Raw genomic sequence first — 25,193 nt, 5'->3', positions numbered from 1 at the left:
CTCACCCATGCAGAGGATTGCTTGCTCAGCAATTTCATCCTTCGAGTGGCTTAACATTCCCAAAACATGGCCCATTTTAATGCAAGGCTGGACCTTAGCCTTTCCAGGACCTCTTATCTCCATCGGCAGTCTGTGAGTAGTCCACAATCACACATCATCAAGAGCACAAACAGGCCTCAACATTTGATCTTTGGGATCACGGATTGTGATTATTGGTGCAAGCTCCGTACTATTTACCAGACAAGGTAAGTGTGTAAATGTGTGTGCATTTTTCCCAATCCGAATTTCCTCCTGTAGGTAGAGTAATAAATACTTTTTTAATGCTCTACTGTCAGTATTGTATACTTGCTAGGGTAAAGTAATTGCCTTACTCTGCAATATTGTTTGTGGTGCAAGGTACATGTGCCAGATATTCTCTTTTGTACATCCTCTGCCCATAGCTCAGCAAGCTCTCCTGGCATCCCCCACCCCGCTTAAGATACATCTGCTGCATGGAACACAAATATCCACTTAGGAACGCCATAGAGAGGGGTTCCCCATTACTAAAACTCCCACAGGGGTACCTTTATTCTGTAAAACTCCGAGCACTTATCCCAGGATTATGTCTGAAACACATGGGTAATCATTTTGAGGCTTAATAAAATAGACATTGTGAAACCTACAGTGTTGTCCTTGTGATTTGCTGCAGATATGCGTTTAATTTCATCATCAAAGATTTTAATCCTGTCATGTTGACTTTATCTTTCATCCTTGAGAAATTGGTCACTGAGTATTAGTAGAACCCCTAGTAGACACCTAGTAGTGATGAGACAATTTAGATTCAAATGTGGGCTATGGAACTCAGAAATGTAATTCAAAAGACATATCCACATTAAAGAAAAATGTCTTTCCTATATCTAGATTATGTTGCTCTTAATGAGAACCACGTTTCCTTCAACCTGTTTTGGTTTAAAAAGGTAATGCTACTTTGATTTGTTTTACATTCAGTGATATAGCTATAGGCGATCCAGAACTGCTTGTACGCAGAATAGTATGTGCTCTACGGGGAACCCTTTCGGATCTAGAGTCATTCTCTTTGGAACCAAAGCAGATAACAGAACCCTCAAACTCTGTTTTCTGTCAACCTGGCACTGACCCCCATCATTGAATTTGAATACAAACACATCCTCTCTCACATTCTCAGCATTTGAATGCTACATAGAAACTCTCAAGAAAAACCACTTTGAATGCTGGGGATCGCTCGGGCCACATTCTGTACCATCCTTTTTTGATGTTGACTGCTTTGCCACTCTAGACAGAGACAAGCCATTTGCCAATCAGTCTTGGTCCTGCTCTAGTAAAAACAGTTAAGCCATTCCAGGTTCTCTCCAGAGGGGAACCATACCAGTTTGGGCTTTTTTAGGGTTCGAAGTGAGGTGTAGCTCAATTCCTATGGGCACAGGATCCACGCTTGGGCATGTCTGTCGCATGCAAGGCATCAATGGCAATAAACAACAAAGTGATGAAATGTACTGCATTCCATACCATCATTTTTTTACCCACTTTGCAACTCTGAACATTTCCCTTAATAAAAAGTCAAGATGCTAACTAATATACCAACCCCGCAATTAAGAACCTTTGAAGATTGATACATTTACATCCGGTCCACTCAACTCTGCAGTCCTGTGAACATGTTTTCCCCTGGAGATTCCTACCTCTGCAACCATTTTGCTTCAACTCGCAGACATTTTGTTAGGAAAAACAGCCATCTTCTCAGTCCAGCAACAAAACCGCACACTCAGCAGTTCATGCCTTTGATCTACTACCTTTAATTTTTCTTCCCTGCAATCGAGAACGTGTAATCCATAAAATACAGCAAAGCTCTGAAGCCTTGATTCATGAACACAGATTAGACTGGCACCACTGATGGGTCCCCATTCCGGAATTCAGGTAGAACATTATTGAGAATTGGGACAGAGCTGTTCAGGCGACGTGTTTGAGGTATTGAAGTCCTGGTGTTCCATTTGGGTTCTTTGTGGGAAATGCATACTCGACCCTAAACTAGATTGGACTTCTCTGCATTTTATCTACTTCAGTGCCTTTTTTAGAATTTTCTCTTCTTGGACAATATCAAAAGCGTGGAAGAGCACTTGTGGACTTGAGTATCAGCATCTTTGCTTCATTCTTCCAATTCCTTTGTGTGGGTTAGACAATTTCCTAGCATGGAATAATAGTTTATCACTTGCATGGGAGGGCTGACCTAAGATTGCAAAATTGCGGATTTTCAATTAAAAAATATGAATTGTTAAAATCACAAATGCTAATCTCAATAAATCACTAATTTCAAATTTTGATTTGTCTCTCTTTGCTACAAGTAATTCATGTTATGTTATTTTTTCCTAACACCCAGCATCCATCAGGTCATTTGATGTTGTGGACAGTAAAAATTAAAGAACGTGGTATTTGCAAAACAGTAAGACCACTAAAGGAGTTTACTTTTTTAATTATTGAGGACCATACCATGCTGTTTTTTATGGCAGTTGACAAGATCTTTCTCTGCTTTCAAGAAGTAGCCCGTAAGGCTTAACATAATAGTCCATCTTGCAAATTGATTTAATATTGCATTTAATATTGTAAATATTTAGCATGTAAGATGCAAAGTATGAAATATGAACAATGTTCCCCAGTGTTTAGTCCAAGAAATGTTTCTTTTCAAATTGCAGTATCCAACTGAAGACGATATGATTGAATGGGCTAAGAGGGAAAGTGAGAGAGAAGAGAAGGAGAGACTTGCCAGGCTAACTCAGCAGGAGCAGGAAGACTTGGAGCTGGCAATAGCACTCAGTAAATCTGAGGTGTCAGAAGCATGAAGAACTAGGACAATGCTGTTTTCCTTACATCAATTGTGGGGTGTCTATCATTGAAAGTTCAAGATATTTAAAGTATATTACTTACTTGTGAAGGCTACCTGTGAACAAAATGTTTCAAAAGGACACGACTATAACGGATTTGTTACTTTTAGTGTCATCCCGATTTGGAGGAAACCCATGTGCATTGGATATTTTCTCTAAGCTTCATTTCATGTTCTAGGGTGATCTGGCAGAGAATGTGAGCTGTGACCCTGACTCATGGTGAAGGACCCTCTTATGGAAAATTGTTCTGAATATGTCCTTATCTGTTTTAAAAAGCTAAAGCAGTTTAACTTGAGATTTTTCCCACTATCCACAAAATTGAAAGTAATAGATTATTTCCTCTAATATTTGTAAATATGATTTTAAAATTTAGGTAGAATAAAGAGCCTATCTTTTTCTCACATTCTCCACACACAATCCGGTTTGCTTTACATAACGACTATTTTTAAATATTTTGCTCTTTATTTACCAGGTGAAAAACTAACCCTGGAAATGTACAGTGCTTTATTTTATATATGTAAATCTATATGCTCTCTTTAAATGGAATAGATGCTCTGGGATTCGACTTGGAATTTGTCTTGTACTCTTTTTGCCGGATGCCCACAAGAAAAATTGTCTGGAATGCTATTTACAGGTCTTTCACAACGTTTGACAGCCGGGTTGGTTCATTCATTCTGTTTTTTGCGTAATTTTGGACTATTTTTTGACATACCTTATACGCTACTACTTTGTGTATCTTAACAGTGGTTTGTATAAACCTCTTCTTGCCTTGCTACTTGGGAACTATCTGCCCTGAGAAATGCACAACTTTCCTGGGCACTTGACAGGCTGACCTGGTTTGCAGTAGGCACAACTAGTGCATTAAACATGCTGATAATGAATTTGATCTATGATTATGCAAAGTTTAGAATGACCTAAACTATCAGATACACCCTGAATAGAGGTTTTTTGTAACCACTCAAATCATTCTGTGATTGATATAATTTTAAAGTTAATTGTTTACTGTTTGATAAGCCAAATTAATTTATTGTCCAATATTGACACCACATTTGCTGAATCTCCATTATTTTACACGTGTTCTAGTCAGTATCTCATTTTCCCATAATGTTAGAAAATATGAAACCCATCAGTCGCCCTTGTAGTTTGATTTAATGCCCTGACTCTTCAAACCTAGAAAGACCTCGCTAGTGTAGTCTGGGGCAAACTGCAAGCACTTGCATCTGTTTGACTATATTGTTCCTGTTCTAAAGGATACAAATGTGAATACCACTAATGTGGGGAGTTGCTAAAAGATGATCATCAGAATCTGTTCACGTAGTTCTGAGGTAGAGGATCATTCTTTTTGTACAGCAGAAAGAAAACAAAAAGCTGCTTACAAGATTTTCAATGTAAAGGGAAACCTCTTATCAAGTATTATTACATATCAATAACTTATATTCATAATGTAAATGTACTGTGTATACTAACCTTGACTCTTTTACTGGACTTTATAGATTCTTAACTTGTGTTGAAAATGTATACACGGTGGACCAATATATTAAAATGTGTACATATTATATTCATGCTTACCTCTGCTGAACGATAAGAGTTTTGAGTCATATGATGTTCTATTTCATTTCACCGACTTTTGACATTCTTCAGAACCTTTGTTGAAGAATTAAAAATAAACCACTGGTGTGTGATCAACACCATTAATTAAATACAATTTTAACTGGCTTTTTAAAAGTTGTTCTGGTGGTGTAGGCTTTGTTAATAGCCTTTATTTGTATGTTAAAATAATCTAACTATACCCTGTAATTATGAAGATAAAATGTAAGTAACAAATAAAATGGAAATTGTCAATTTTTGTCTCGGTTCATTTGCCTCAAGCAGACAATTAAAAAAATAAATAAACATTCACATTGTGACCGGTCTAAAGTGAAAAATGCCTTGCTGGATTCCACTTGGGCATCTTTTCTGAAAGAAACCAGATTGCTTCATAGTGTATGTCTGTAGTACCGACATGAATATTGGCTGCCACTATGCCGTCTAGGTAAGTATGGATAGGTCAGGGTACAATAACTATTAACTCCACATCTACTAACCTTGATGACCGCCATATTTTCAAGGTTAGTAACTGTAGAGTTAAGAATGGTAAATCTACACTTTCTCATATATGCTTACCTTGTTGATATAGTTGTATACTTTTCTGCAGGCTAAATTCCTACAAGTCGGTATTTAAACCTTGATATTGTTTCTTTACAACTTTATAGGCACATTTTAAGTATTCTCAATCCATAGTCTTTTGAATACATAATTCTTACAGACTGCATACTCTTTGAGATGTTGAGTTACATTACACAAAGCGCTGAAGCAATGAATTCACCAAATAGCCTTCAATAGAGTACTTTACCTCTGTGCAGCAAGTTTTTCCATTTATTTGACCCTATATGATAGTTTTTAGCTTGAGCTTACCAAAACCGTGGACTTTCCAAGAACGTAGAGGGTCCTGCAGTCCGCTCTGTTGCTTACCATTGGTTGGCTTTACTGTCCCTAATTTGCCTGCTTCTGATTCGCTGGCTTTCCTTGTCTATCTTGTGTCTAACGCTCCCCTGGAGCCTGAACTGAACTACTTTTTTAGTTTGTCTTGAGCACTCCACAAGAGTGCATGTTTTTTCCAGCTATTCATGTAGTGTGCCTCTTTCCCCCCCTCTCTGCGCTCCATGTTACTCACTCTCGTCCCATGTTACTCTTTTCCTCTCTGTGATGTGGTGCAGTGCCCAGAGCAGGGGTTTTGGGAGCTGGGGATCTGGTTTCGAGTCTCTGCTCAACATCCTATGATTCTGGGCAAATCACTTAATCCCCCTATGCCCATGGACAGCGCCTGGATACAGTCACAGGTGATAAGCCAAGCTATATAAATATACAAATGTATTTATTTTGTATGCTCGCCCTTGTGTGCTATATCCCCTCATCGCTTCTTTGCCCATGTGCTTTTCCCCAGATCCAAATTGGGCTCTCTTGCCCGTTTGCTTTCTCATTTTGCGCTCCATGTTGCTCGCTCCCATGCCCCTTTACATTTCTTTATCCCCTCACCCCCTATATTGCTTCAACGTATTCCCCTGTTGCTTCCCCCTTCCAATTTAAAAACATATATATGCCTTTCTACCATAGATCCGGGGAGGCTTGTGTTGTGCAGGTTTTCATTGCCAAAACAGCTGCAATGTAGTATTGCAACAAACAGGGTGGAGTGGGGTCCTCGATCCTATGCCAGCAGGCTTTGCATCTCTGGAGGCGGCTGGAGTATAGGGCATCTTTCTGGTCGGCAGCTACCTGGTTTTTGCCAATTCCTCTAGGACCGTGCAATCCCCCCTAATTCAACTTGAGGGCATCAGCCTTGATCGCTATGTATTTTTGCTCTATGCATTTTGGGGCTAATAATTAAAGAAAAAAAATCCAGGGCTATTTTGCCTTTTGAGTTGTCACTGCTCTTCAGCACTGGCCTTGTGTCGGTCTGGGTGTTGAGATGGCGACCTTCCCTACTGAACTGCTGTCCGCAACTCTCGCTTTGACGTTTGAACATGGCTGCCCACGACTGCTGCTTTAAACATCTTCTCTGGGTTTGCAGTGTCCTTAGCTCATTACGAAACCTTACTGCAAGATTTTCAAACCTTTTCTAGTACCTGAAACACGGGGGTTTGTAAAAAAAAAAAAAAAGGCCCTATTGCAATGCCAAGAGGAGTTAGAAGGCTCCCTGGATGTGAAACAACCATTACTTAGAAACTTTTACTTTGCTATTCTTTTACTTAGCAACTTTTACTTCGCATAGTCCATTACTACGCATGCTTCTACTTAGCATGCCGTTACTTCGCATATGCCGTTACTTCGAAAATTAAATTATTTGCAGACTATCCACCACGACGTGCACCATGAAGCAGGAGAGGAGTGGATCAATGGTTGAAGGTGAAGAGAGGGACCACGAGGAGAGAGAGGTAAGTGGGGCAGTGTCGTTAGGGTCGTGTTGTAGTGTATGTGTAGTGTAAGGGGTAGTGTTTTAGGGTTTAGGTTAATGTTGTAGTGTATGTGTAGTGTAGGGGGTAGTGTTTTAGGGTTTATGGTAGTGTATGTGTAGTGTAGGGGGTAGTGTTTTAGGGTTTAGGGTAGTGTTGTATGTGTAGTGTAGGGTAGTGTTTTAGGGTTTAGGGTAGTGTTGTAGTGTAGGGGTAGTGTTTTAGGGTTTAGGGTAGTGTTGTGTATGTGTAGTGTAGGGGTAGTGTTTTAGGGTTTAGGGTAGTGTTGTAGTGTAGAGGGTAGTATTTTAGGGTTTAGGGTAGTGTTGTAGTGTAGGGTACTGTTTTAGGGTTTAGGGTAGTGTTGTAGTGTAGGGGGTAGTGTTTTAGGGTTTAGGATAGTGTTGTAGTGTATGTGTAGTGTCGGGGGTAGTGGTTTAGGGTAGTGTTGTGTAGGGGTAGTGTATTAGGGTTTAGGGTAGTATTGTAGTGTATGTGTAGTGTAGGGTAGTGTTTTAGGGTTTAGGCTAGTGTTGTAATGTATGTGTAGTGTAGGGGTAGTGTTTTAGGGTTTAGGATAGTGTTGTAATGTATGTGTAGTGTAGGGGGTAGTGTTTTAGGGTTTAGGATATTGTTGTAATGTATGTGTAGTGTAGGGGGTAGTGTTTTAGGGTTTAGGATAGTGTTGTAATGTATGTGTAGTGTAGGGGGTAGTGTTTTAGGGTTTAGGGTAGTGTTGTAGTGTAGGGGGTAGTGTGTATGTGTAGTGTAGGGGTAGTGTTTTAGGGTTTAGAGTAGTGTTGTAGTGTAGGGGGTAGTGTTTTAGGGTTTAGGGTAGTGTAGAGGGTAGTATTTTAGGGTTTAGGGTAGTGTTGTAGTGTAGGGTAGTGTTTTAGGGTTTAGGGTAGTGTTGTAGTGTATGTGTGGTGTAGGGGGTAGTGTTTTAGGGTTTAGGATAGTGTTGTAGTGTATGTGTAGTGTAGGGGGAAGTGGTTTAGGGTAGTGTTGTGTAGGGGGTAGTGTTTTAGGGTTTAGGGTAGTATTGTAGTGTATGTGTAGTGTAGGGTAGTGTTTTAGGGTTTAGGCTAGTGTTGTAGTGTATGTGTAGTGTAGGGGGTAGTGTTTTAGGGTTTAGGATAGTGTTGTAATGTATGTGTAGTGTAGGGGGTAGTGTTTTAGGGTTTAGGGTAGTGTTTTAGTGTAGGGGGTAGTGTTTTAGGGTTTTGGATAGTGTTGTAGTATATGTGTAGTGTAGGAGGTAGTAGTTTAGGGTAGTGTAGGGGTATTGTTTTAGTGTTTAGGGTAGTGTTGTAGTGTATGTATAGTATAGGGGTAGTGTTTTAGGGTTTACGGTAGTGTTGTAGTGTATGTGTAGTGTAGGGGGCAGTGTTTTAGGGTAGGGCTGTAGTGTATGTGTAGTGTAGGGTAGTGTTTTATGGTTTAGGGAAGTTTAGGGGGTGTGGAGGGTAGTGTTGATGTAGGGGTAGTGTTTTAGGGTTCACAGTAGTGTTGTAGTGTATGTGTAGTGTAGGGGGCAGTGTTTTAGGGTAGGGCTGTAGTGTATGTGTAGTGTAGGGTAGTGTTTTAGGGTTTAGGGAAGTGTAGGGGGTGTGGAGGGTAGTGTTGATGTAGGGGTAGTGTTTTAGGGTTTAGGGTAGTGTTGTAGTGTATGTGTAGTGTAGGGTAGTGAGAAAAATGTTAAAAAGAATATGTATGCGTAGTAAAAACCTGCGAAGTAATGTACTGCTAAGTAATGCCACTTTAATGGTTTTCATTGAATTTGCGAAGTAATGGCATGCGTTATAAAATACTGCTAATTAAAGGCATTTGCGAAGTAAAAACTAGTAACATCATACATTCCTGTGGACAGACCGTGCCGTGCAGCAGCCTGTCTCCACTCCAAGCCCCTGATGTCAGTGAAATTCTTAACCTAGCGGAGAAGGAATGTCGAGCCTGCGTGCGACAAATGTCGTGTTATGTCCAAAAATGAGTGCACAATGACAAATATTGCAGATAACCATTTGCTGCACCACGCACTGTCTTTCCTGAGGCAGAAGTGAGCGATGTTAAGTAAGACCGAGACATACCAGGGAAGAAGCGCTCGCACTAAAGTGTATCGTGATAGTGGCGCACCGTCATATGACGCGTCGGAATGTTGACCGGCTTCAGCCGCTGCTGTAGCTGTCGGATGGCTCCCAGCCTCACAGCCGAAGCGACTTGCACACGTGTGAGATGCACAATCTTCTGTTCGCTGTGGTCATATTTCGAATCAATGTCACTCATGCCCCACTGAGAAACAACCACATCCTGTGTCCTGTTAGAACACACTGTAGTTGTAATGCAGTTCAATGGGCGGATTCAGAAGTCACTAAAACAATTCTGTGCCTTTTATGCTATACTTTATATAAGTGGGAGCCCCTCCTCTCTCTGATGCCAAGTTGGGTGCACATCCAGATTCTGCATTGTACTAAAATATCATAGCGTATGTTTGAAGTTTAGGAAGCCTTTCTAACTATAATATTTTTACTTAATGTCCCCTTTGATGCCTAGTGGTCGACAGGAAGAGCACATGTAAACTACGTGGCTGTAACTGGCTCTACAACCTGTTTTGAATGGTGTTTCCTTTGCACCCCACTCGTGTATATAGTTACTATTCATCTTCTGTTATGATCTGTCTTATGTAAATCACTTTGACACCTTTTAGGACATGTCCGTTCTGTAGAAAACCACAAATAAATCAAATAACACGAACTATGTATTGCTTTAGTTTTTGGAGTATCATTGACTCCAGTCCCGACCTTAAAGGTGCATTTTGCCCCCTGGCTCTTGTTAGGGGCTATTAAACCAAAGCATATGGAGATGAAAGTAAGTGCTAAACCGCTGAATTCTGCAGAACGTTGGATAGATGAATCTCATGCAGTGAGGCACAAACGACTGAACATTCTTTGGGCTCTAGCAAGTGAAGCTAGAGACGTGACCAGAATATAGTGCATAAGCAGTTATTTGGATCTCAAATTTCCTGTGCCCTGCAGATGAATAATGGGAAGGAGATGACCAATAACTACAAACCGACATCAACACTTTATATGTAATATCTGATAGAGACTTCTAGCTGCAGATTTCTTTCCTTAAAATATTCTCCAGGCGTCAGACTTGATGTGGACATTTTCAAGCAGTACCCCAGCACAGTGGTAGGTAGCATAATTCGCCTCTGAGTCTGCATCGTTTGCGCCGGAAGTGACGTGCGCGGTGCCTATATAGGTGCCACCTCAGCGTGCTCATGCCGGTTCTTTTCTTTCGGCGCCAGTTGGCACAGATACGGAGCTATCCAGAGATGCCTGGTTTCCGGTGGAGTCCAGGCTCCATATCAACCTGGTGGAGCTCCGGGCGATCTGCCTGGCACGAAAGCATTTATTCCCCCCCTCCCTCAAAGGGATGGTAGTGTTGGTGCTCACGGACAACACCACCGCCATGTGGTACTGCAACAAGCGGGTGGGGTAGTGGACCTTATGTCGGGCCTTTCGCCTCTGGACATGGCTGGAATATCAGGGCATGACCCTGGTGGTTCAACACCTGGGAGGTTTTCTGAACGCCAGGGCGGATAAGCTCAGCTGATGGTGCCTGGTAGATCACGAATGGCGTCTTCACTCGAAAGTGGTGCAAGGTCTCTTTCAGCGGCGGAGAGCCTTGGTTAGATCTTTTCACCATCGAAGAGAACACGCAATGTCAGCAGTTCTGCATGTTGGAGTTTCCAAGGCGGCACTCGCTCTGCAACGCTTTTTGTCGTGAGCGGAACTGCGACCTCCTGTTCACCTTTCCGTCTGTACCACTTCTACTCGGAGTGCTGAAGAAGATCAAGCGGGACCGGGCACAAGTTATTCTTGTGGCCCGGACTGGGCATGAAGAGTCTGGTACCCAGAGCTACTGAGCATGGCCATCGATCCTCCACTCAGACGCCCCCTTCGGGAGGATCTTCTGTCGCAGCAACAGGGGAGGGTTCTTCACCTGAACCTGTCCAGCCTCCACCTCCTGGCGTGGAGATTGAGCGGTGACAGTTGACAACTTTTGACCTTCCACCCGAAGTCTGTAATGTCATCTTGGCAGCCAGGCATCCCTCCACTAAAACAGTATCCGCCTGTAGATGGAACAAGTTTGTGCATGGTGCACAGCAAAGGCTGTAGATCCCTTTTCTGTCTCTCTTTCAGGGGTCCTCTTGTATATACTTTCTTTAGCCCAGCAGGTCTCTGCTCTGGGCACTCCTAAAGGCTATCTTGTGGCTGTCTCATGTGGGAATGTGAAGCTTTGGATTTTAGTATCTGAATTTCTGCACATTTTTCCTTGGGTGGTTCCCTGATCTTTAGGCCCCCGGGGCCTGCAGGGGCTTTTCCTAAAGCCCTGAGGGATGTTATTGTTCACCGGGCACTACGCTTCTCCCACTATATTGTCTTTGGGGATCTAAATATACACCTTGACCAGGTAGTTGCTGGGGATACTCAAGATTTCCTGAACATATTGAACCTTCTGACGCATCTCAGGGGTCATATTCTCGATCCCATTTGTTCTAACTGTCCCATCCTGGTCGAAGACCCCCTCCCCGTGCTTTGGTCCGACAATTTTCTGACGACTTTTCCTGGATGGCAGCAGGCATTCATTCCCCGGCCTAGACCAATCGCGACCCTGCCTTCGCCAAAATTGACACACTTGCGTTTAGCCAGGCCCTGGCGGCTTCCAGGCCCGATCCCACTAATGACCTGGAGGGGGGCTAGCTGGCTTTACCAGCTGGATCTCAAAAACATTGGATCTCCTATCCCTTGCTCCCCCCCATAGGCATTCCAGGGAATCTCCTTCCAAAGCCTGGTTCTCACCTGATTTGAAAGAATTAAAGCAGGAGTGTAAAACATTAGAGCGAGACTGGTGTAAGGAAGTTTGCCCTTTGGCAAAAGTAGGCTTAGAAAAAAACAAAAAATCTATTATACCGCCGTTGCCCATGCAAAAAGCATCTACTAGTCGGCCCACATTGATCTAGCCAGAGAAAATGTCTCCATTGTTGAGAGCTCTCTCGCTCCCATCCTCAAATGCCTGGTGCGAAAAACTCTCCAGCTTTTCTATGGATAAAATCCACGCTATACAGGCATCAAGTTTGGTTCCCCTGTTTGCTTCGTCACCACAGATTGTGTCCACGGGGGTCCCACAGGGGTCCTCTTTGAGTCCCCCTACTTTTAAACATCTATGTTACTCCTTTGGTTCAATTGGCGGAGGTTTTGGGGGGCAAAATTAATGCTTATCCTGATGATACCCAGCTCCTGTTCACGTGGGGGAAAAAATTAGTGTTCCACCACCTCTGCAAAAAATTGTCTGACCACAGTTTTTCATTGGCTGGCCTCTGACCAACTTAAATGCAATGAGGAGTAATCTGAAATCCTCCTTTATGGAAGCTTCCCCCCTCAGTTTAGAGAAACACTCTGGCCGCCTGATTTATCTATGCCAGTCTCAACGGGGCAACCCGCTAATCTGGAAATCTGGTTTGAGAAGAATCTCTTGTTTTCGACTCGGATCAAGAAGCTACCTGGGAACTGTTTCGGGTTACTCAAAACCCTCAGGAAATTTCTTCCACTTCTTGCTAGGGCCACTAAAGAAACGGTCACCCAAGCCCTTATTTTGTCACATATTCATTATGCCAATGCCCTATACGTTGGCCTCACAGGCTGCCTGCTTACTAAACTACAAGGAGTCCAGAATGCGGCAGCCAGGCTTCTCTTTAACATCCCTATCAGAAGCAGTGTGAGACAACATCTGCGTGCACTTCACTGGCTGCTCGTAGCAGAACAAGTTAAATTCAAATCTCTAGTCATAGCACACCGTGCCCTATATGCCTCAGGGCCTATTTACTTGTGAAAGTGCTTTACTTTCTACACTCCTTCGAAACAACTGAACCCTGCTTCCCAACTTCTGGCTCATGTCCCCCGCTTCCCACTGCGAAGGATGGGCGGCAGCTCTCTTGCCTTGAAGGCTGCTCTGGCATGGAATTCGTTGCCTCTTGTTCCCCGCAGCAGGACCCCATCCATTAAAAAAAAAAACTTTTCTCTTTATTTAATTAGTTCTCCTTCACTCCTCAGGGTTTGCGCCGGGACACTCCTCGGAGTATCTGCGCATGCTACAAATACAAATAACATCTCTGCCTTCTTTCAGCTGCCTGATCAGCCACCCTTGTTCAAGTCCCCCATTGTAAGTAGATTTTTTAAGGGCATTACTCATCTCTTTCCTCCATCTCCTTTCATAATGCCCCAGTGGGACTTGAAACTTGTTCATGTGTGTTCCCTTCGAGCCCCATTCATAAATGTCCTCTCCGGCTCCTCACATTAAAAACTGCCTCCCTTGTTGCCATAATTTCTGCTCGCAGGGTGAGTGAGCTTCAAGCTCTGTTTTCCAAGCCCCCTTTCTTCTCTGTGCATCCAGACAAAGTGGTGCTTCTAACGAGGCCCTTGTTCCTTCCAAAAGTGGTTACACCTTTTCACATTGGAAAAACCATTACTTTGCACACCTCTTTCTCGCCTCGGCCCCCTTCCAAGGAGGAGTAGAGACTCCACTGTTTGGACCCCGAACATGTGCTGTCCCTCTACCTTGACCACACAAAAGACTTCCGGGTGGATGATCAACTCTTTATCGGCTATGTAGGTGCCAAGAAATGTTGGGCTGTTCAAAAGCGTAGCATCTCTAGATGGGATGTCCTTTGTATAAAAATCTGTTATGCTTTGGCGAAAAGGGAACCTTCAGTGGGAAAGCGGGCTTATTCCACTAGAGCTACGGCACCCACAACTGTACTGCACGTGGAGTTCCATTCTTCACATCTGTCAGGCAGCCATGTGGGCCTCCTTGCACAAGTTCACCAGACATTACCTGGACAGTCAAGTCCGGCGGGGCGGCTATTTTGCCTGTTTGGTCCTCTAGGACTTCCTGGTATGAACTTGTTTTGCAGACCCTCCTTGGGTTCGTATTGCTGGGGCATCTATTCTAAGGTAAGGAATCTATAACTGTCTCTTTCAGATGAGCAAGTTACTTACCTTCGTTAATGATGTATCTGCAGTGGTGGCTGGTGACTTTTCAAAGTGGTGAGGCATAAATGTTAGCGGCAAGTTTGACTGAGGGAACGAGCTCAGTGAGCATGGCTAAAGGACATTAGGAAGTTTGTTTGCTTCTCTTCCACAATAGTTTTGGAAAAAGTAGGCTCAAATATCACACTTCAAAGCTAGAACTGCCACCGTTGTGCCTCTGCTCTGGTCTACCATTACCATCTCTAGAATTCCCATCTTGGTTTCCCCATCGGATATTCTCTGGACCTTCACCCACAGATGCCCCTTTAGTCCTTAGAGTACCCTCTCTGGTCTGGACCAACATCCTAAATGGCCCACGGTGTTATTTCGGGTCTGAATTGAACATTCAACCATACAATGCCATCAGTCTTAAAATGCCCATCTGCTGTGCCCTCCCAGGACTCCACTGGACCAGCACCTTTGGGAGGCCCGTCTGGCATGTCCTCTCTAGTTTGCACTCGACCATCTGCCACGGTAGCCCCTTTTTGTGCACTCTCAGGTCGCCACCAGGCTGTCTCTCATACAACACCCCTCTGCTGTTTCCTTCCTGAAGCGGGCAGAATGATGCAGAACTTTTAGTTTTGATCACTTGATTATAACATTTCTCATTTTTTAGGTGGAGTGAGGGGGCGTGTGTTAGCTATAGATGCAGGGACAAGCGTTTGATTGTGATGCATTTACCAGTTCCACTGTAAAAATAATGAACTTAAACTGTTCCAGTAGAGTCTACATTTCTTTTGGAGCCTGGGTTTTCGACCTATAACCACTTACTTTACACATTCCACTCAAAATAAGATGCAAAGGCCATACATAATAGCACAGTGTCTTTACAGAATACTCTGAAGTGTCTTTTTGAGGGAATATCAGATGGTATTTATAATAACCCCATTCGTCCCCCTTCAGTCCCCCTTGTGAGCTGGGGCAGCTCACTCAGAGCTTGGGGTTCGTAAACCTCCAATGTGGAGCGCCTTGAAGCCTTGCAGCAGAAGTTACTCATCGGAGGACCCGATCATGATCCTTGTAAAACTGCAGAAGTCTCACCAAAACAAAGCAAAGCAAGGTGCCTCACTGTAGCTCGATGCAGCCACTGCAGTATGTTTTAAGCAGCACTGACCATTGTGATTAAATGACATCTCCAGTTGCGGCCGGCAAAACCGGCAGGTGGGTTGCGCTTTGGGAGGGAAGTGGGGCGGATGGATAAAAATAAAATAATAAAAAACGTTACCAATCAGACCAGGGGTCCCCCCTGGTGCCCCCCCAGCCGCTGCTGCAGGTTCTTCAGCCGGTTCCCGTCACCCGTGGTAGCAGTCAACACGAAGTGTGTGCTCAACGAGGAGGCTTTGAAGTCACGATCGCTCCTGGCTGGCAAGTACCTCCTACGTCTCAGCCAATGCAGACGCTGCTCCAGCAGCAATGCCAGGATTGGCTTGAGTAGTAGTGCGCATGTTATGTTTAGGGCTTAACAAATTTTGCGACCAGCCCCGAACATGCACACTATGCTGCCATTAGAAGAGCGGCATGGAACAAACAACTCTCGCTCTTCTAATGAGTAGCCTAGTGTGCGCATGTTCAGGGCTGGTCGCAAAATGTTTAAACCCTAAACAGAACATGCGCACTCTTGCTGTGCGCTCCTCCGACACTGACCTGATACACATTATCGATTCGTGGATGCCCTTGCACTGAACTCCTGCAGTGCTGCCCCCCACCCCCTTCTGAGCCGACTGCCTCCGGCGGCCTGGGATTGTAATTTGCAAAAATGTGAGTGAGACCGAGAGTAACTGCAACAGCACGCACGCTTGTTACTCAACTCGACTCGTGCCTCAAATTAATGAGTGGGGCAACGCCCAAGCGCCCTAATGGACGCACCGCCCCTGTGTATCCTCCCCGCTCGGCGGACTGAATTTTAGGGCTAGGGACTCCCTTGCAAGTCCTTACTTATAGCGCACCAGTGGTCAGAGTCTTGCATGGCTCTGCGCTTCTGGCATTGAAAGTCATGTAAGATCAGACAGCAGCCTGTAGGCACTGCAACGTCATCCCGGCAACCACGACGACAAAAGTGGAGTTGACTGACGCCTCCTACTGACACGCCGGGGTACTGCTGAGAAAAAATTCTCCGGATCCAGTCTGACGGCTGGGGGACATTCTAAGGTAAGGAATATATAACTAACTTATGTCTCATTGTTACCGAAGTGCTAGGGATGTCTACCAAGAAGCCCTTCAGGTTCAAACCAGGTGGTGCCTGTCATAGGCAGGTGTCTATGACAAACCCACATTTGATTTGCCTTTGGTGTTTGGAGTGGAACTGCAATCTCAGCCAAGAAGAATTTCTTCAACCCAAGAATCTGTCACATTGTAATGGCCAGAGAGCAAATGGTTGTGAAGGAAGAATGCCTTTCATCTGGAGGAAAGAGTTGCTACCATCCACCAATCAGTACCTGCGTATCTGAACTTCAGGACTAAGGGCTGCTATTCTAGAGTCAAGACTTCAGGGACTGTGAGAGACAGTTGGGATATAGAAAAAGCCCAACAAAATACAGATGTGTGGGTTGGCTCTCTGAACTGAGCCCTAAAATATTAAGAGGATAAGGGAGCAATCCTTTTTTTTTTTTTTTTTTGAACAAGAGGATTTGGGCGCTGAAAGTATGCGCCACCGTTGCACCCCACTCCCCCTGTTAGCGGTGAAATATCAGGAGTATCCACTCTTTCAAGTACTCCTTTACTCAGGTGGAGGCAACAGAACTGCTCCTTGAAAATGGCAGGAATGAAGATGTGGTCACTTAGGTTTTTGGCTGTGGAGATGCTCATGTAGGGGAAACCTAAAAAGGGGGTGAATGACCGGAGTATGTGCAAGATTTGTGCCAATTAATTCGGGGGACGGGAGCTCGGTACTGGTAGTATCATTCCTGATATTGAGTGTTTTTCATTTGGCTATTTTTAGTCATCTGTTATCACAATCCCTCCTTGGGGTACCAATTATCCTTTTGAATTCTTTTACAATTGGTAACTTTAATTGAATTGCTTACATATAATGACTGTGGTTTCATAATTTACTTTTTTTTATTTTACACCTGACCTGTGAACACTGATTGTTAGGTTGACAACATACTTGTGTAGATGTTCCCAGTAAAAGCAGTAGAGTCAAGATTTTCGTGATGATCCACTAATGTTTAGAAAAGGTTGTATTGCCATCTGTACTAACCGCACGGACACGTTTCCACTGAGCTCAGGTAGCCATACCTAGACTTTTTGGACTTCCAGAATCTAAGGCCTGTCTCCAAGCTTCCATCTCTAGGCAAAAGATTAAATAGACAGTCTGGGAAAAAACCATAGCACACGCCCAACAAAAACTATCTGCGCAGCTTCCTGTCTGGATTGTGACCACAAGACACTTCTCTCTGCCTTATTCCCACAGAATATAGAAATCTGAATTGGTGTGTATCCTTTCTCCCTCCTAAATAATAATAGATAGCGTTGAGTTCTTTCAGAGCACCCATCCGAGTATTAAAGTATGAAGTACCTAAGGGTTCTATGTTTTTCCTCTCTCTCTCCTGTCTCTAAAGTATTGACTTGATCCATGAAAAGGAATCCACACACACCAGTATGCTGATAGATGCCCATATTACCTTTCTTTCAACCCTATTTTATTTTTTAATCTCGAATACCTACCTGAAAAAGGTACGAAATTGGATGTATTTTCTCCCTTAAACTGAATCTGAATCCCTTATCTTGTACTCCAGACACACTTTTTCGAATGAAGCACTAGGTTCTCCAACTATCCCAACTGGGCACCATTCCCAAACTGATTGTATTTGCTAAATCACTGAGATTCACCATCAACATTCATCTCAGATGGTTTCAGCTCAGATCTCTGTACTTAAAAACCTCAATATAACACGGTCTGTACTTACGAGAAAACAGTGGTGCAGGCTTTGGTGCTCTCAAACCCAGACGTCTAACTCTTAGGATTCTAAATCCACTCTTGGCTCCTTCCAAAGCAGCTCTGATTGTGCAGTTCACCTCATTTAAGATAATCTGAACATTAGACCATATAACCCCAATTCCGAGAATTGCCCTGGCTCCCTCAGGAAACCAGAATTGACTTCAAAATGACCTGCATCACTAATAAAGGAAAACACTTTAGCGTTCCTGGATACTGAAAAACAAACTAGACGCATCAAGAGGTGAGAGACACTGGAAGCAAATCCGATCTCCCACTAGAGAAATCTAGAGATAAGCCAAAAGACATGTAAACAATGATTCTCCTATCAAATACCAAGAACTTAGAATCAAATGCCTCACTCACCTGAAATGTTGTTGCTATTTTTGAAAACGAACCATTTTCAATTGCACTTAGAAATCTAAAAATGATTCTTTTATTATCCATAGTGTAAACTGTCACTATACTTGTATGCTCGGTTAGTTTTAAAGCTCTCCATCGCCCTTCTGGCTAAGTACACACTATAAAAATACCATGGATCTATTAAAATCATTACTGAAATGTGCCTTAGCTACGTTCTACCGAAAGAAGCTACTATAGTAGCAGCCACATCCGTGAACTTTGCAGATCTATCCAACTATAGACCAAATTCAAACCTCCTATACGTGACCAAACTGCCGGAGCAAGTATTGGGAGCTCAAGTTCAAGCCCACATTAAGCCTAATTACTTATTGGACAAGCAACAAGGAGGTTTTCGCTAACCTTCTTTCTCCAAAGCGGTCACTTCAGCTATAAAAGGTCATCTCTTTTTGATAGCAGATGTAGTTTTTATGGGAGCCTTTATCCTGCCTGATCAACCTCCGGCCTTCAGTATTTTTAGCCATACTATCCTCCTCACCAGAGATTCAGCCCTTGCTTAGTTTCCATCCTTCCTGACAGGCAGGACACACGTAGTTAGATCTATTGTGATCAATCCTGCTAGCCTGAGGTGTCTTCCGTAGAGTTGCACTGTCACCACTGTTTTTTTATATCTTGCCATCTGATGCGGTTTCTTACAACATTGATCCTTCTTATTAAACGCAAACCTTCTGCACAGAAGAATGGTGGAGCTTTGGGAAAACGCCCTCATTATTGACAGCTTGATGTGGAAAAAAGCACCTAAAAATATCATCCCAGCAAAACCAGACCATGCTGGAGGGAGCCCACCGCATAACTTGCCCAACGGATATCTTCCTGCTTTGTTGGGAGGCAAACGAGATACCTGCCCTGAAAACGGAAAACTAAGGAATTTTGAGGGATCTTACCGGCCTGAGCCACATTGCGCTTATATGTTTTGTAACTTTGCATACTTGTGAGTAAGCACTTACCTTGTGGATAAATTACAGTTTCTTAAGAATGCATCTTTGTGAGCTTGCAGTGGTAAGCTAATGTCACAGTTGTGCGTAAAACGGCGCATTGGATTCCTGTCACAGTGCCAATTCAGTCTACCTTCATCGTAATCTTTTCAAGAAGTGTCAACTCTTATGGTAGCTTAGATCATCCCACCAGACTGTGGCATGTATTCTGGAATGCGGCTGAGTCAGATGGGGAGGTTTGTCCCTTTTCAGTTTGTGCTGGCAAACCGTGGAATACCCGCCCATTCTGCCTGAAGAAAATTGAAAATCATACTTTGTTTAAACTTAAGCTGAAATCTTAATTATTTCAGCAAGCCAAATCTAGTCTTTGTAAATAGCCTAAGCTTAGGCTATTTTACAATCCACATTTGATCTCAGCAACCGGAGGACATCTCAGTGGGGAGTGTATACTTTACAACCTCCAGAAATATAACAGTCCGCCTTTGGTGGCTTTTCAGCATTTGTGGTGTTCTGCGGGGACTTTCCAAACTTTCCCAAGGCTGGCATTTCAGACCAGATGATGAGCTGCCGGTATTGTGAATGTTTTGATGTTGGTTGACTCTTTCTACCTCGATGAGTTGTATTTGAAGGTCTTGGCCTTTAATGGCTGTATTGAGTTGTTTGCTTTCCTTCTAGGAGGGTAGGCATACCTATTGCTGGACAGGTGCACATTTCTTTGTAAGGGGTTTGCTGGTAGCAAGTGCTGTTGGATACTATATTGACCAATCAATTTCATTCTTGTGTAGAAGCTTAGTGGTGATAGCCAGTTGGTGCTTTTGGATATTTCTCCCTCTCTGGGAATCTAGCAGTGATCGTGGCTGCTACGGGTCTTCAATGAGAACCAAGCACACAGACGGCCTTGAAATAGATTGTGTCTCATATTTGTTACCCCGTATAGTATGATTTGCAAAGGGCCCATTTATATTAGAAGAATGAAATGTACATTCATACTCTGTGTGGTGGAGAAACACGTGTACCTGGATTCACCTTTATGGTAAGACCATAGAAGGATATTAAAAGGATCATTTCAATCTTTTTGTTTTGTGTTTGTAGTTGGTTTGAGTCGATACTCGGGGTTCATTACTTGATACACTGTGCAGTAGTTCAAGTGCAATGCTGACCTGGAATCCTTTCAGGACTAATGCAAAACAGTTACCCCTTGATGGTTGATTTGAATCGTGTATGTAGGGTTGTGTGTGTTTTTTTTTTTTTTTTTTACTTAAAAAAAAAATCCTTTGTAGGGTTTATTTGCAAAGGGGACATACTGTCATCTGTGATCCCCCAAGCCTCTATTATAAGGGATCATGTGGCAGTCACTTGTGGCAGGAGGACAGTGACAACAAGGGACACCCCCTTTGCAAAAGTAGTTGCATCCATGTCTGAGGGCAGTAGGTTGTTGAATGAAAGCATTGTTATGAAAAGTGAAATCCCTCATTTTTAAAGGTATCAATTTATCATGTCGACCTCTTGGCACCTAAAACCACAACCAGAGTCTACTTATTCGGTGGTCCCACCTCCCATGATGGTTTGAGAAATGTGATCTAGATGGCATTTGTGAACTGAAAGACCTCAAGACGTCCACTTTAATCTCAGCATCCCTTCTTGATTATTTTTGACGCAACAGGCAAATATTTTCGTCCCAAGCTTAATTTTTTTTTCTGTACTGTTTGGGAGTGCTTAGAATCATGCTGAATAACGCGCACTAAGAACCTTCTTGTTCATACTGCCATTAGTTTACATATGGGCAGGTTGATAACAGTAAAGCCACTTCTATACAAATTATACTTTGTTTAGAACTTACTGAGCCCCCTGTTTTACCCTCCCTTTCCTCAAAACTTGTACTGCTTTATCATGCAGTTTTAGACGTTCTCTACACTTGTTGCCCACGTGTTTTAAAGAAATTGCATTTTTTTTAAATTCGCATTCTTGATTAGACCATTACACCTTTGCCAAGATTTTAGGTGTCCCTGATAACTCAGTTTCTCTCTACATTTATTTTCTCTTCCATAAATATGTTCCTAGAATCTGGCTATCCCTCTGTTTTCTCTTTACTCAACTTCTGGATGGCCTTCACAAATCTCTGCATACCGAAGTAAACAGCAACTGTTTGAACTAAAAAAAATGTTTATTCTAGGAAAGGTGTAATTCAGCCAAGTTCCTTGTACACCACCCAGGGGAAAAACTCTCAAGTAGCACTACTCTCATCTCTGGCTCAAGCTGTTACCCTATAAACTGCTATGGACTCTGCATAAATGTCATCTGCACTGACCCTTCAAAGACTTAGAACCACCTGTTGACTTATCTTACAGAAAGTGTAGACTACTCTACATCTAACAGTGAGTGACTGCAGTTTAAATGTTTGCAGGAGCCGCCATACTTTTAGTGGCCCATATACTCTTCTTAGACTTCCCTGTTGTAGGATGCCCAGAAATGCAAAAGGCGCCAATCTGTAGACTATACATTGGAATAGAGCTGAACTATCTGTGCAACACAACACTGATTTGATGGTAACTGTGTAAGACGCATGGGATAAATAAAACCAGGTTTGATATGATGTAATCAATTAGCACAACTCTAATTAATGAAACATTAACTGCAGACCGGAATGTGTGTATTTTCCAATTTAGATAAAAAGTAAATGCACTGTTTAACATATCAAGCTAGTGCAATTCCTCAGAAAATCAATGCTGCTATCATAATTTTTTTTTATCTTCATTCAGTAAACCCCAGAACTTGATATTAGCCATCACTGATAAGCAGCACAATATGTGTCTGAATTGCTTCCAGGCACACTTCAATACCTAACATGGCAAATTGAACTAGTGTCACAACCAATACAGCCACGTATACCTAATGGCCGTCTGTCACTTACTCCCAGCAGTACTAACAGGCTGAGAAACAACTCCCTCAAACTTCCAGTGGAACATATTGGACTGAGCACCACGCATACATCCAACAGAGCCCAAATGTACTACTATCCTGTTGGCTATCACCATTCTTATAACGGTCTTCATCTTGTGATACATTGTATGCTTGCACCCAGAAAAGTTGTATGTGAAACACCTAGTGTTCCCCTAAGAAGACTTTAATAGTTATATATGAAAAACCTAACTTTCCACCAAGAAGACCCTGATAGTTGTATACAAAACACTAAACCTTTTTCCAAGATGACCCAGACAGCCCCCACCTTACGCTTAATGGTCTCTGTCTGTTCAAAACTCTGGTCTAATATGGCCCACTTAAAATTATTGGTTGCGTGTTTAAGCCCAGAAAATGTCTTGCCATCTGGGTTTCTGGTTGGCTCTTTCAAATGGAAGAGCTACGGTCACTCATCCTCAGAAATTACCTCCTTACTAGTATACCCTAAACACGAACAGTAAAGCAGACATACAATTCAATGTCGGACTCTTTTACATGCAGTATGTATGGTATCTTGGGTTGCCCACAATCGTATTACATCATAGTCTCCTAGTTTCCGCTGTGGAAGGACCGGCCAGGCATTTAAAATTCCTGATAAGATTGCAAACATCCACATGTTGCAATAGGGTTGCTTTTTTGAAGTTGGTCTCTAAGTTTTAACTACATATTTGAAGTTTTGAGCTTACCTAACGTAAAATAATACTGGACTGTGTTAGAATTGGGGGTCTCTAGTTGGCACAGGTAGGTACTTGTGACAAATAGGGATCCTCTCCTCTAGTCAGAGTAAGGGGGATTACACTCCTAAAATAACCCCTGCTCACCCTCTAGGTAGCGTGGCGCAAGCAGTCTAGGCTTATTTCAGAGGCGGTGTTAGTTAAGCATTTATGACCACATACAGTAACCCAGTGACAACACTACAAATGGACACCACACAGGTTTTATATCAAAAATAAGTTGTACTTTATATAGAGTTATCACAATACCAGTAAACGACAAAAAGAATCCACAGTACTATTAGCTTTCAAGAGTTCTTGTTAAAAAGGCTTAAACCAAAGTTCTGTGCCAGTCTGTAGCCCGGACGGGCTACAGCATTGTTAAAAATAAGTCTAGTAAATCCAGCAGACCGCGTCGTTATGGGCCCACTCAAATGGTCGACAGACTCAGTCACAGTACCTTTTACTTGGGGCGGCCGCCACCGATGTGCGAGCTGGTTCCGGTGATTGACGCGGTGCAGAAAGGAAGCGTTGCAGGACAAGTTGTCCCTCGATGCAGTGCAGGCAGGGGCCCGTTGACAAAGTCGGTGAATCCAAGGCTTGCGTTACAGGGCGAGACGGTGCTTCGATGCAGTGCCGCGAACGAGCTGGCATCTATCAGTCCGGACAGCGGTGCGAGTCGGACGGTGTGTTGCAAAGCGTGCAAGACGGTGCACAACTCCGGTGCGGTCACAGAACTCTAAGTCAGCAGCAGTGACGGCGTTGGTCAGACCAGTTCAATTCGGTGTAGCGAGGCGTTGCACATCGCGGTGTCCTTCTAGTCACCTTGCAGGCTATGGCTCGTTGACGGAGTCAGTGAGCGCAGAGCTTGAGTTGATCGAGGCGGGAAAAAAAAAAACGTTGCTTGGTGCGGGGCCTACAGGACACCGTATCGGTCGTGAGTCGTTCACAGCTCCCTTCCTCTGTAGCCACTTGTTGCTAGCAGCAATTCACAAAGGCTGGTGAAGTCCACTGGTCCTGGTACTTCGGTCAGGGGGCAAGCTCTCTTCCAAACCCTTGGAGATCTTTGCACAAGTTGAAAGAAAAGTCCACAAAGTTCTTTCTCCTCTCTTTGGCAGTCAGGCAACCACTGCAAGCCAATACCACAAGCAGCACTTCAGCTTGGGAATAGTCTCCTCAGTTTCTTCAGGTTCCTTCTCCTCAGCAGAGGTTTTGTCTTGTAAGTCCAGAAGTGATCTAATGTCTTGGGATCAGGGTCCCAATACTTCTACCCCAAAATCCTTTATTCTCTGAGGAGAGAGGGGCCTGTGCCTAGTCCAAACCAGTTCTGAAGCACTCTGTTTACCATACTTCTCCTTTCCTTTCACAGCGCAGGGCAGGCCCATCAGACGCCCCACAGGAGGTGGAGCCAGCATTGTGGAAGGCAAGTATAGTCCTGGAGCACTTTGTTGACGGTCTTCCTTCTCTTCTTTCAGTGTGCAGGGCAGAGACATCAGACGCACCACAGGGGGTGGAGCCGGCATTGTAGAGGGAAGGCCCAGCCCTATTCAGGTCCCAGGTGCAACTCCTCCCTCCCATCTAGATGCAGATCCCTCTGTTCACCACTGGGCTGCCCGAGCCTGTCGCCTGGAATCTCCCAGCCCTGTCACTCACAAACCCAGACAAAGGAATACACAACCTAGCAGAGGCAGGCTTAAATGGTTAGGCAAGGGCAGCAGTCCGTCGCAGCCGTCAGGAGGCGGGAATCTTCGCGGGAAAAGTCTAAAGTGGTATTTTGCAAACACAGAATATTAAAATAAACTTCACTGAAAGATGTATTTTATTATTCTGAGTCCAGGCATACTATGGGGAACAGGTAGCCTTGCAATAGTGAAAAACGAAAATGTTTGTAATTCACTATTAGGACACGCCACACACATCAGGGCTTGTCCTACCTTGTGCACCCTGTCGGTGGGCCTACTATAGGGGTGACTAATCATGAAGTCAAGGGAAGGTTTAGGGACTGACAAGTGGGTGCACTTCCCCAGTCAGCATGACAGTAACAGACTGCACACAGGCTCTGCAATGGCAGACCTTAGACACGTTTTTCAAGGCCGCTTCTGTGGGTGGCACAACCAGTGCTACAAGCCCACTAGCAACATTTGGATTTACACGCCCTGGGCACACTCAGTGCACTATACTAGGGTCTGACAAGTAAACCAAACATCCAATCATGGAGCCACTAATCAATAAATCAATTTACAGTAGGGAACACTTGCA

The 25,193-nt window shown here is 43.6% G+C and overlaps 1 protein-coding gene across 2 annotated transcripts in view; it reads left to right on the top strand.

Moving 5' to 3' along the window:
- EPS15 (epidermal growth factor receptor pathway substrate 15) overlaps positions 1-4,733 on the top strand; it is a 916,228-nt gene extending 911,495 nt beyond the window's left edge. For both annotated transcript variants that reach the window (XM_086952422.1, XM_086952423.1), the window contains one exon: positions 2,703-4,733. In XM_086952422.1, the coding sequence (XP_086808548.1) occupies positions 2,703-2,849 (147 nt within the window). In that variant the 3' untranslated portion in view covers positions 2,850-4,733. The remainder of the gene's footprint in view (positions 1-2,702) is intronic.
- The last annotated feature ends 20,460 nt before the right edge of the window (positions 4,734-25,193 follow it).

Source organism: Lissotriton vulgaris, chromosome 1_1 (genome assembly GCF_964263255.1).
Source record: "Lissotriton vulgaris chromosome 1_1, aLisVul1.2, whole genome shotgun sequence".
Taxonomy (NCBI): Eukaryota; Metazoa; Chordata; class Amphibia; order Caudata; family Salamandridae; genus Lissotriton; species Lissotriton vulgaris.
This window is presented reverse-complemented; position numbering and strand designations above follow the sequence as displayed.